Raw genomic sequence first — 13,851 nt, forward strand, 5'->3', positions numbered from 1 at the left:
CTTTCTAATCCTAGATATTTTATTTTATGCCTTTGAAAATATTATTCTAAAAAGAGATCCATAAGCTTCACCAGCCTATCAGAGGGATCCATGACACAAAAACAGTTTAAGCATCCCTGCTTTGTAGAACAGTTAGGAGCTACCAAGCAAGGATAACAGCAAGATTGCTTTTCATCACAAAGAATTTTCGTCAAACGGTAGCTACCTAACAAATAAATGTTTATCATATTTTATTTAAATGCCAACAGAACAGTAACCAGTCATGACTTCTGAGGACTGCAAGGGAAACATTCCTCACCACTTCTCCAGGCAGGTGGCAGACTATAGGTGTGGGTTGAAACATACATTTTTTCAGAGAGGGTCAATGCATCTATCAGTTTTACTTGATCATACATATTTCTCATATAGATCCTATGGGTATAGAGGGGTGATAGCAATATTAATCAATAAAAAAGAATCCATTAAATAAATGCATGCTGATTGACTTTGAGAACTGCTTCCATTCCAGAAGGAAGCAGCCCATCTCCAAGCCAAAACTAAGCAAATTCAACAAAGGCTTTGGGACCCTGTTTTATGAAATGCCAATCTAATCCTACAGCTAGCAAAACACCATGGTGATTTATGATGGACTTAATCTTATTCTAACTAATTTTAACAAGCATCTCCACTCTCTACCCAGTGATAGGGAGGGAAACCCCAACAAAGCCTAGTGCTTGAACAAAAGTTTTTGTGGTAACTCAATCCAAGATCCTGAGTTATAGCAAGAGTTACTAGGCCACTAGGTCTTTACTGAACAAGAGGCCAAAGATAAATGATAGTTATTAAATTGCCATTTTCTACCCTGCCTAAGGAAAAAAAAGACATTTTGGATCCTTCCAAAATCGGGGCAGAAAGATGGCCCTGTGACTGAACCACTCCTCCCCAAGTATTTCCAAACCTAACAACAACCTCTCTCCAATGTCTTGGAGACTATATGCCATATAATTTATCACTTAACTATAGACTTTTGTTTTCACTGAATAATAGCTTTGTGTGTTAGTCTTGTCAGCCTAACCAAACTGTATACTTCTCAGCAGGCAGAATCATAACATATGCACACCACAGTGACCAATACAATTTTGCAGACATAGAAAGCATTCAGACAAATAACCAGGTCATCTCTCCATCCATCTTGTCCTGGCTGATAACTCTCTCCCCGCCTAGACCAGGACCCCACTCCAAAATCCACGCCCTGAGGTCCCAGAGGAAATAATCTCCTCAGCTTTAGAACCTTAGGAGTTGGGCCAGTTCAAAAGGAAACTGAATGAATGCAAGCTTGTCTAGCGCACAACATGCGGCCAAGCCTCAAACTAAGTGATGCTTTCTTTATATCCCATCTGCCAGTCTACTGAAACCATTTTTTCTGTCTGTCCTGCCTTCTCCTCAGTTTCTATTACTTGCTCTGTGGACAATAATCAAAATAACAGCAACACTGCTTTTGGAAAAGATAAGTCAATTGACTGCCCTGGGGATGAATTCACTCTCCCTGCAACTCCTTAAAACAAACTCCCTTCCCTGGATACCACTTTCAAAATGCAGCATCTCCCCCTATTAGAATTGAAGCTCCTTGAGCTTTTCTCAATCCTCACCTTTCTTGACTGCTATGCAGCCTAAATCAACACTTCCTCCTAGTCATAATATTCACTGTGGGTTGTGGTGACACTACTCTCTTGGCTCACCTACTACCTATCAGACCGCTCCTTCTCAGTCTCTCTTGATAGTAATACATCTAGGCCACACTCACGAAACACAGGTGTCTCCCCAAGGCTACAGCCCTTGGGGACTCATCTTCTCCTCTCCTTAGATAGTAGCTGACTTGGTGATGTCATCAGAAGATTCTACGATAATCAGATGGCTGCACTGTATCGTACCTAGTTATTTACACGTTATCACCCCTCACTAGAATGTAAGATTCTTGAGAGCACAGACTGGGTTTTACCTGTCTTTGTACACCAAATACTTAGCACTCTGCCTGGCCCAAAATAAGCATTGATAAATGCTTAGTGAATTGACTGATGCTGTTCTTTAATATGAGCTGTCTCCCTCTATGAGAATGCTAACTCTGTGAGATCAGAACCCCTGTGGCTTCCAATATTTGTATCACCAGCATTTAGCACAGTGCCTGGCACACAGTAAGTGATTAATAATTTTTCTTTCATCCATTCCTTACAAAATTAAGCATGATTATGAATCTGAATCATAGTCAAAATCTAAACAAAAAGGCTTACACCACAAAGATTTTCTTTCAATAGTATCTCTGGCCAAAGAAGGTCATGACTCCCTAAAGGAGGTGCCCAAGAAGACTCTACAATACAGTAATGGCTGTATCAGCCAAAAAAGGGAGTGGGGAGGAAGGGGAATCTCTCAAAGTAGTTTTGCTCCTTCTTTGTCATCTATTATAATCTTAAATTCATGGATTTAGAGCTAGAAGGGACCTTAGAAACAATCTAGTCCAACCTCCAAAGCCTGTGATTTGTCCAATGTCACACTAGAAGTAAGTATCGGAAGGATTTGCCAGGTCCTCTGTCTCTGCCTTTATTACTCTTTTCCATAGTGCCAAGTAAGAAGGTATAATATTGACCCTAAATTATAAGTAACTGTCTCCCCTCCTCAATTCAATAACAAAAAATAATAAGAGGCATGTTATCCCCTATGCATACTGAAAAAAAGCTCCATAACATAAGTGCAAACCTTGCCTGAAGTTTTCCCCATCATATCACATTTTGTGAGTATTTTTTTTCTTTCCTTCAGCATTTAAACAAAATGGAAAAAAAAAAACCACCCCGCTACCACAACCTAGCATCCTTTGTTCTTCAGGACTCAGCCTGCTTTCTTATCCCACACCTCTCTGCTCATTACTCAGAAGAACAAGCCGCACTTGAAATCTACCCCAAGGTAAAAATCCACATCAACTTCAAAAGTCAACCCCGAAGAAATTGTAGGAATTTTGGAAGCCTTTTGCCGTTCTGTAAAAGATATACTATGCCAAAATACCACCATTTGGGGTACAGCATCTCTTTTTGCTAGGTACAAAGGAAGTTAAATGAAAGTCTTTGTATAGCAAAGATACCAGAGGTAGCATCTTGGGAAAGGCTTCTAACCCATGGGCTCACCTAATCAAATGGAGCAGTTTCAAATGAGCATATTGTTTCAGAAGACTACAACTTAGTAGGATTCCACCTTTTTGCAGCTGATTTTAAAATAGGCAAAAAACAACGCCACGTGAGCATGGAGAAGTTTTGAATGGGCAGAAGACGCCCCCAGCCCCCAGCAAGAGACACAGTGACCTGGAGAAGAAAAGCAATTGGGGGTGGGGAGGGAAGGGATTTGATTATTTCCTAAGTCTAAAGATTGATCTAATTTGCAAAAAGAGAAAAGAAAAAGAAAAGAATGGAATTTGTATAAATTCATATTTGCTTTTGGCCAGTCAATGGAGACAGCATCCTTTGGGAATAATTCCCTTTCACTTCTGAACACAGATTAGCAGCAGCTGGATTATATATAACAAACAGGATGGCAGTGTCAATTACAGGAACTAAAATGTGTGGGTTGTTGTGTTTTTTAAATTAATATCTTATTTGTAATCTCAAACCTGTTAAGCACATTTACTCAACGCATCATATTACAAAATTTAAATTAAATCTTCTAGGGTATGAACCACTCACCACATGAACTAAAATCTTGCTGAAGGGCTGATAATCAAATAAAAATATCCTGCCAATATCCCTCCACTTTTTTATGCCTGACCCTCTATGTACTACTATCCTAGCCTAAATTTACAGGAAAATACCTATTTTCCTAGGTACATGTGGCTACCAATATCTTTACTACTCACAACTTCTGCTCCTGATTTTTAAGTCAAAAATTAAGAAATAGTTTGGCCAAAATACTAGCATATATCTTAAATCTCAGAGAAATTAGGGAGTGATAAGTCATTTAGTTTGAAATACTTCTGATGAAAGATTAAGAAATTACATTTTTAAATGAAAAACAAGACAACACAAGGGTGAAGTAACAGATTACAGGTGAAGTCCAATTCTAGAATATCTTAGAGTTGGTTGGCTAATTTTAACACTGGTAGGTGAGGTTCATGTGTAATCTTACAGAGATCCAAATGTTATTGGCTCTAATTTGGACTTAGAATATAATGCACAACATATATATTATAGATAACTTCACATGCCCAAAGTATACATGTGTACTAAATACTTATGCACATCTATGACCCAACACAAATTTGGCCAGGGTGAACATTCCTTTATGCCCACTGCAAAAGCTTAATCATATTTTTTTGCAATTCAAATTGGCATAGATTTTGACTCACCCAAACCAGCAGCAAAACAGGCTAAGGGTGAGGGAGTATGAAGCATAATTCAGAAGAAACTACACACATCTCAATCCAGCTGCCTTGTACAATCTTCTCACCTGACTTCCTCCCCTGGCACTACCACCACTTCCTCAGAATGTCACTGTTCATATGTTTTTTAGGGAATATACTGCTCCACACAAATACCTAATTAATGACCAAATTCACTCAGAATAAAACATATAATTTAGCTGAAACGCAAGTGTTAAGCGTTCCACAAACTTTGGTTCACCTTTACTAAACATACTGTTTATCCCTCTTTTGCCCCAGCTCCTTCCTTCTCTTGTTCTGCCACCTCCACAAAGCACCACTCCCTTTGCCCCCCTAAGAAGACTGAAAGGATCACAAAAGATCATATTACAACTCCCAGCTGGGGCCCCTTGGATGAGGGTCTCCATTGCTGAGGTACTACATGCTTCAAAGTGGTTGCTATGGTAAACAACATGCTTTTCACTGAACAAAAGAGGAAAATGGTCCTTAAGACACTCCTATTGCCTGCCTAGCCAAAACCCACACTGAATCTGACTCAGGCTTCCTGGAAAAATGTTCCTGCCATCTCCTCCAGTCCCTGCCCCCTGCACTGATCTTCGGTTTCCAAATGTGAATATAAGGTTCTTAGAACCTGGACAACCCTACTTGTTTTCGTTGGCTACAAGCCACCTTTCCCAAGTTTACACAATCAATTCAAATTCAAAGCCAGTGGAGGAAAGAGATCTGAAGACCACAGAAGGGCACACCTACAACAGAAGTGTGCCCATCCCAGATCTCCTTCAAAGACCCAGAGCAGCTTTGTACTAAAAAAAAGAAGGACCTCTAAGACTTCTAAAAGCAATGCTCTTCTTTCTCCATAGAAAAACCTCCAACCAACCATTTCTAAACTAGTAGAAGTCAATCTTAAGAGTGTGACCTATCTTAGAGGATAACAAAATCATAGTTCTGATTCTGGACGGCAAATTAGTGGCCATCACGAGAAAACCGAGGCCTGGAGAGGTTAGATCACTTGCTCAATGTGACACAGATAATGGAGCAAAGCAAGGATCTGTATCCAGGTCCCACCAATTTTAAATCTAACATTCCTTCTACTATACCACACACAGAAAAAGTTGAAAAAAAGCTTCTCCATCTCTCCAGTCAGCTCAAATGGAATCAAACACTGCCAAGACCAGGCAGAGAGAATTTTGTGGAAAGGGCACTGGGAAGAGATGTGACTTCTACTCCCAGCTCTGTTTGCCCTATGTCCCTGAGATGTCAAAATCTGACACTCAGGGTCCTAATCAGTAAAATGGAGGTAAGGGACTAGGATAATGTAAAGGACACTGAGGTTAGAGTCAGAATATCTGAGTAAATTAGGTAAGTCATTTTTCTTCTCCAGTCCTCAGCATCCCCACTTCTAAGACTAGATATTTGGACTAAGAGCAGGGGGTCTTAACCTGAGGTCCATGAACCTGTTTTTGTTTTGTTTCTTAATATTTTGATAACTATATTTCAATATAATTGGTTTCCTTTATCATCTTATGTATTCTCTCTTTTTTTCCAATTTAAAAACATTATTCTGAGAAGATGTCCATAGGTTTCACCAGACTGTCAAAGGGGTCCATGACCAAAAAAAGGTTAAGAGATTCTGGTTTAGAGACCTCTAAAGTTCCTTTCAACTATACATTCTGCTGGCTCTACACCTTTATGCAAATCAGCCACGGACTCACCAAGAGAAAAAATTCTTAGTGTCTCACATCCGTTTGTTTGTTTGTTTGTTTGTTGAGAAGTCACACCTGTATGAGAAGCCAACTCAAGGCTCACAAGTTGGCAGTTACATTATCACCTTGATGATTTCACTGACAGGGCACCAAATTAAAGGTAACAGAACCGCATACACAGGCTGGCTTTGTTTCTACTAGGATCAATGGCTTAAGGACTGAGCTGGAAGGGATCTTGAAGGCCATCCAGTCTAACTTTATCATTTGATGGAAGATGAAGCCAAGGCCTACGGTTTCCTAAAAATAGAGTATACCAAGCAAAAGCTCAAGGCAGATTCTTGTTCAGACTTTGCTCCTGACTAACTGTGTGACCTGGGATACATCATTTCCCTTAGAGAGCCTTCAGATTTCCCACTGGTAAAGTGAAGGAGCACAGGGTTTGGGGCTGGAAAGGCCTTTAGAAATCATCCAGTCTCCCCCTCATCTCCTCTTACAAGGGGAAACAAAGGCCCAATATAGCCAGGGTTAAAACCCAGGTCTTCCGATCCTAAATCTAGTGTTCTTTCCTCTATGCTATGGAACACCAGACTAAATTATTTCTAAGATCCTTTGTTCATCTAACATTCTAGAATTCCACAAAATGATGGAAGAGCAATTCCATCAGGATGAGCAAAAGAAACAGTTTTTAGAAAAAGTTCATAGCAAATACTGCTCTGCTTCTCACTCTTTTCACACTACCCAAGATGTTAAGATTCAAAAAGGAATTCTGTAGTTATTATTATTGTTATTAATTTTTTGGTGCAGCTTTGGGATTGATCTTCAGGAGAATGGAGAATCACATATATGGAAACTTCCATCCACCCATACCCACAGGGGACTCTTATCTATAACTTAAAAGTCTTAGAGTGTTACCTGGGATTCTGAGAAGTTAAGTGACCTGCTCGTGGTCACACAGCTTTGTGTGTCAGAGGCTTCCTGACTCCAAAGCTAGGCCCTCACCCACGAGGCCAGGCTACCTCTTGCCCACAATAACATCAACCAAAAATGTTTTTAATGACATTATTATTTTATTGTGCTACATTCTATACCACTATTTAAACTGTACAGAGGAATGTTTCTCTGAATAAAATATAACCAAATGGCTGTGGCTTGCATGAGAAGATATCCCCCAAGATTTTAAATAAATTTTAACCATACTGTGTTAAGACTTTCTTTTAAAAAGTGTATATAATAAATCTCATTTTTAAAAATTAAACATAATAGAGGCAAAATATACAAAGATAGCATTTTATGATCCTCAATAAAAAATACATGAATACTTCCATGTTTTGCATAATTCTACCTGTCATAGATTAATTATAAAAATGTGCCATCCATTAATTATTTTTAAAATATAAAGTCCAACATATGATAAAATATAGAGAAGGAAATATTCTAATAAGTCCAAGCTATCTTCTCAAGAGGTTAATTTACAAACTCTGCTTTCCATGTCTACAAACTCTTTAGTAAGAAAGTGCATTAAAAATATATGTGGACATAAGCCCTTCATGAATGTGGTCATTGCTTGGTGCTAAACGCAAGTTGTTTCTGACATCACATCCACAAAATTTACAACTGCATACACCAAATAAGCCTGAGTCTCTAAAATTCATTTTTACTCTAATATAATTAAATGGGTTTAGGTACAGAAGATCTTTTCCCAATGCTGCATAAAAAAGATAGTGCTATATTCAAAAACCTAAAAATGCACAACTTCCCTCCTTTTGTGCTTTTGATTCCCAACTCCCCCATCTCCTGTCCATTACTTTTCCAGGAACGGAAGGGAAGTAAGGAGGATCATAGGTCACAGAAGGGAAATATGGCTTTTTATTATCTCCTTGATGTCATTCATAGAACCATGGTAATGACATGCCCATGCCCGTGAGTGGCTTTTCCATTCAGATTGGACCCAGAAGAAATAAAAGTGGAAGAAAAATTCACAAAACTGGGAAAGAGCATATATTTCTGGTTTTGCTACTTCTTAAATATATCACCAGCCAAGAGAACCTTATGGATAATACTACCTTCAAGAGAACTCCCCACCCTACATCTCTCCTTTGTCTCCCCTCCACTCATGAACCCCTCAAAAAAAGACAGGAAAAACTATAACAATCCAAAACTCTTAACATCAAAATAACTTTTCTCAATAATAGCAAGAATGATTTTTGTGAGATTACTTACAACAATGTGTGCTGGAGACGGAGACCTCGCATCCTTGAGGGCTTGTCTACTCTGTAAGCTCCCTGCTTGAACATCAAGCAGTGGCCATTTCATCTGGAGATACTGGAAAGGGAAACAAAAATGGGAATGAAAAACATGAGAGAGGTGCAGTGAGCGTGTATGTGTGTGTTTGTGTGTGAGTGTGTAATGAAGCAGCAATGTAAGAAGTTCCCATTGGTATGCTTGTTGCTTAGCAAGCCCAAAGATAATACCAACTTTTAAAGAATGATTTCACCTTTTAAATACTATTGCATAGATAACTTCAAAAGAATGTTACCCTGAATGATCCCATTAATACCACTCCAATCATAATGGAGGGAAAAGGAGCAATGAGAAAGAGGAGGATAGAGAGATAGACAGAGAGCTGGAAGACATCTCAGAAGGGATCTAATCTTACCCTCTTAATTGGCAAATGAAGAATAATCCTAGGTCCAGAGAGAGTCAAGTGATTTTCCCAGGCCATTTGGAAGTAGAGCTGGGATATGAACCCCAAATCTCATTCTAAACCTGGCACTCTTTCCATTGTACCACAACAGCTCAGACAGTAATGTCGAAGAAAACCATCCATTCGGAATCTGCCTTTAAGCGGACTACCCTCATTTTTACAATAATCATCCTTTATTTGAAAGAGAGCAAGGCATAAGTATGTAACTGTCCCTGATTCAACAACTACACATTAGATGAGACTAAGAGATAATTCAGCCCCTAGCCCAATAAACTATGAAACAAATATATTCCTTGGTAACAAATATGTCTTGCACACTAATCCCTTCCAAAGACTAGAGACATTTCTAAATACATACAATGGAGATACATACTTGGCCCTCAGGCTGAGAATAAAGGAACCACTTGGTTAAATCTTGCTCCAACCTTCCTGAATTAGACAACTTACTCCTGTTGTGGTCTTATAGGGCACTACCAAGAACCAGGGCTACCTGCTCCATGAAAGACTGAGTTTAACACTGGAAGGGCCCTTCAAGATCATCTAGGTTCAATCTCAATCATTTTACAGATGAGGGAACTGAGGTCCAGAGGTGATAAGCTATGTCCAAGGTCACATAAGAACTAAGTGGAGTGTCAAGAAATCAAAATACACATCTTCTGTCTACTGGTACCATGTACTTTCTACATCCATCTGACTCCTTTTCCTATTAGCACAGAATTACTTTAAAGTAATTTACTTTACTTCAAGTTACATTACTTCTTGCCTAAAAGATTATCCTAGCTTTCTGACTTGTCACTTGTAGTCGCTTCTCTCTCCAATGCAACCTACACAGAGTAACCTCTTCCACCTTGAATAGTAACCTATTGCTTAGAGGAAAATCCAACCAAGGTACCTCCAAATGTTGGTTCAGGTCAGCCCCTACTGCTGGAATACTCTTTGGACCTTCCTGAATCTTGCCCATTTCTGCCTGTCAAAATGCTATCCATCCTATAAAGGTCTAGATCAAATAACATCTCTGCCATAAAGCCTTCTCCAACCCTTCCCCCTTACCCTGAAGCCAAATGTGATTGCTCTTTCCTTGAAACTATGAATAGCACATTGTCCCATGCCTTCCTTGAGCACGTATTAAATCACTTATTAAATTCTATTTTCTATGGTTATTTATGTATATGCCTTAATTCCTCTATTGGATTATAAGTTTCATCAGGGCATGGAGCAAGAGCCATATCTTATTCATCTTTGTATCATCCATAAGGCCAAATCCAAGGGCAGAGTTATAACTAGGGCAACGCAACCTAGTCCCAGAAGACTAGTACCACAACTGCAACATGGGGGTTCAGAGGGAGGAGGACCACAACAGGCTAACAAATTTGTTCCTATAGGCATCCAAAGACTGCTGCCCTTCCCCTTATCTCATGGTCATTTGTGATCTTGATCACTTGGCTAGCCTTCTGTACCACAAAAATCGCCATTACTGTGGTGCTCTTCTCTGGGGAATCACCACCACCACCACCACTCCCAGAGGGGGCACAAGCCAGAATCTATAAGGGACAGACTTGCAGACTTACCCTCTCATGGCCCAACCACACCTGAAGTCACATCTTCTACATCATCCCTGACAATGCTGCCCACAACACAATTATTTTTGCCCCAAGTGAAGGAATTGCTAGGCAGTGCTCTCCCTAGGACTGAGCATATATCAGGGAAATATATTTAATAAGCAAATGTTAACATAGAATAATAAAATAATAATAATAAATATAAAAACAAATATTTGCTGAAATAAAAGCTGTAGGCACATTCATGTTAAAGGTTCCTAAAAGATGTGACCCTCTCAAGGTATTTTTTAAAATAGATTCCTAAGTAAGCAGATTGAAGTCTTAAATTTCTAAAGATTTTGGATTTCTTCCAGGCTGGTCACCTCCATTCTCAGGGAAAGAAGGTACTTTTTTGACAGCCTAGAAGAACAAAGGGTACTTCTAGAGAGGGCAGAAGTATGGAACAACTGGGATCTGAACACCAAAAATTCTATTTCTTAGTCTGAACCACAGCATCAGTCTGATGCTCCAAGATAAATATCTGGGGACCTGCATTCCCAATTCTGCCATTGCCTACAGACTCATGGGAATATCACACAACCTGTCAGAGCCTCATTTTCTTCCTCTAAAATTGAAGAGGTTCAACCAGTTGATCTCTCTAACTTTGTTTCTAGCTCTAACATTCTGTGACTACTATGGGAGTTTGTTCAGCCTGCTGTGGGGAGACTGTGTGCCTCTGACTTCTTCTCATTCTCACTCAGGGGGCACCAACCACATAAACACATGGGCTACACTGGTCAAAACCACTCCACAGAGTCATTTCCTTGAGGCCTACCAAAATGGCAGCATGCCAATACTCACCTCTCCACCACAACTTTAAAAAACAAAAATGCCAAGACAAAGTCACATTGGACCTCAACCCACCCCTAAAAGCCAGCTCCTGTGGCCTAGGCCAAGAAATGGTTTTCTACCTCGAACACCACATGAGCCAAATCTGCTTGTGTTCAGAGGCTCATTCTTTTGATAAAATATGAAACATTAGTTTTGTTCAAGGTCAGTCAACAAGCATTTATTAAGCACCTACTATGTGCTAGGCCTCCCTCAAAGGCCCCTCTACCCATGAATTGTCATTCCCACAATGCAATATTAATGTGAAGGCTTATAATTCTTACTTTACATAAAAGCTTCATTGTGTGCCAGATCCAATCTCCACAGGCTACCTGCACCACATATTTTTACGAGCCTACATTTCAGCGCTGAGAGCCTACAATACACATAATTTTCAATTATGTTAGGGCAGAACAGGATCACTGCCTATATAACATTACTGGTCGGAGGAAATGAGACTCGGCCCCACTGCCGAGAGACAGCTAACTGAATCCAGATGGCGAAGAAAGGGCATACAGGCCTTCAGAGTTACCCTGGAGCAAGCACCTCCTCTCCCCACTCCCACCCCCAACAACTCTAACAATGGCATGATACGACACATAATTGCAGGGCCCCCACAAATCAGTGAATGACATTGGAGATTGCAAAGAGAAAACTCTAGGGACAGTCTTGCTGGCTGCAGACATGGTCAAAACTCTGACAAGGAAGGTTTTATATATATTCACACACCCCCAAAAAACAAGAAAAAAAGAAAAGATGGATTTGACAGATTTTGTCCATTTCTGCAATAGGTCCTTATTAATAATAACAAAAATGAAAATTAGGCAATATTACAGCCAAGAGGAAAATCCTTTCCTTCCTTGTGATGCTAACTAGCAGGAAATTCTATTCTTTGGGGTCCTAAATACATCTTGAAGAAGGTGGTGCCTTGGATTTGAGTAGGGCTAGGAATACCTCTCACCAGATTTTTCCCAGAAGTCTGACACTCATTTTACATTCTAGAGGGGGAAAAAAAAATTCCCACCATCCCGCTATGAAAACACCACTGGCTCAGGCTCTTTTCCTCCTTAGCCGCCTCAACGTGGAAATTATGAATTGCCTACAAAAACATTAAACTTTTCAGCAAACTGGAATCAAAAGGGGCTGTGGGAATTACAGCACTGAAAACCGATGAAATGGCCTCGACTCAGTTTTCATTTTTAAAAAATAAGACCATCTTGACTTAAGCATTTCAATCCCTTGTTTAATAATAATGTTCTGATCATGGATCATTAGGGTTTTTTCCAAAATAGTGTTTTATGATATGTCTTAGGGAGCTTAAGTTAAGCTTTAGGCCTCTCTCTGTGCAAAGACCCCAAACACAGGTTATGCCAATGTGCTCGAGAGATATCAAAGCGGGTTTTAGAGCCTGTTAAAATGTCAGCACAGAGAAGAAAGTATACATGCCCAAGTACTCAAATTCCTCCCCCACCACACCCCAATCCCCGCCCCCCTCCAAAAAGGAAAAGAACAAATCTGTGTCATCTTCATGTACTAGACTGATCAAATCTCTTGAGAAATTGAGGAAGGAGCCCTGTGCAGGGTGAAAAATGAAGTAGAAAGCCAGTTCAAATCTTGGCTATGCTAAGTCCTGCCTATGTGACCCTTGATAGATCACTTAAGTTAGCTTTCCCTCAGGTTTCTTCACCTATGTAACAAGGGGGTAAGAATGGCTAGATAGCCTTCTTTAAGGTCCCTTCCAACATCAAAGAAAATAAACAAAGGAGGCATTTATTAAGTACCTATTATGTGCAAAGCACTTAAATAGAAACTGGGAATATAAAAAGAAAAGCAAGACAAATGTCACTCTGAAGGAGCTCATACTCTAAAATAATCTAAAGAATATTCTATTCTACAGCACATACGGAAGATTTCAGCTGCAAGTCAATAGAAAAAGTCCCATGGTTGTCTGGGCAAAACAGCAATGCAGATGGTAAGGCCTCTTCTTTAATATCATTTTTTTAAGGGAAAAATGATAGCATTATCTGATGTTGAACTATATGACAATGCTAAGGACGACTTTGATGGCAAGAAAGAAAAAAAGCACTTTCTTTTCTAGGTCTTATAGTAACTATGGCTATCACATCTGCAGAAACCAGCTACCAGGCTGTATCTCCATTCCCAGGATGATGGCTGAGGGCTGGAAGGATTGCTGTTCCCAAAATGATCCTAAAGGAACAAGACTGAGAATCATCATGCAAGCCTGGGTCCTCATCCCAGGCTTTCTAATTCACCTACTATATGATCTTGGACCTCTCTGGGAGGGGTTCGAGATTGCCCAGCTGCAAAACTAGGGGGTTAGATTTGCTTCTCAAGGTCCCATCCAGTTCCTATGTGCACATGATCCAATTCTATGTAGACTTCCAGTGCTCCAGGGATGGCCTGGTGTCTCTGTCCCTCTTTCTGTCTCTCTGTCTCTTCTCCCCCCGCTGCCCCCCACCCCCAGTGAAAGAGGTGATGAAGACGAACATTAAAGATGGCCTATCATGTTAGGCACAATTTTAATGGGTCTTTTAATTTTTCTAAAGGAAGAAGAATTTTAAAAATAATAGTAAAACTATCACAAACTCCACCTCCTTGGGG

At 39.9% G+C, this 13,851-nt stretch overlaps 1 protein-coding gene across 29 annotated transcripts in view; it reads right to left on the reverse strand.

Annotated features, from left to right (window-relative positions):
* The window catches only part of TCF7L2 (transcription factor 7 like 2), a 238,238-nt gene that overhangs the window by 135,741 nt on the left and 88,646 nt on the right, over positions 1 to 13,851 (reverse strand). For all 29 annotated transcript variants that reach the window (XM_036734848.1, XM_036734844.1, XM_036734842.1 and 26 more), the window contains one exon: positions 8,320 to 8,421. In XM_036734848.1, coding sequence (XP_036590743.1) covers positions 8,320 to 8,421 — 102 coding nt within the window. The remainder of the gene's footprint in view (positions 1 to 8,319; positions 8,422 to 13,851) is intronic.

This window comes from Trichosurus vulpecula, chromosome 8 (assembly GCF_011100635.1).
Source record: "Trichosurus vulpecula isolate mTriVul1 chromosome 8, mTriVul1.pri, whole genome shotgun sequence".
Classification (NCBI taxonomy): Eukaryota; Metazoa; Chordata; class Mammalia; order Diprotodontia; family Phalangeridae; genus Trichosurus; species Trichosurus vulpecula.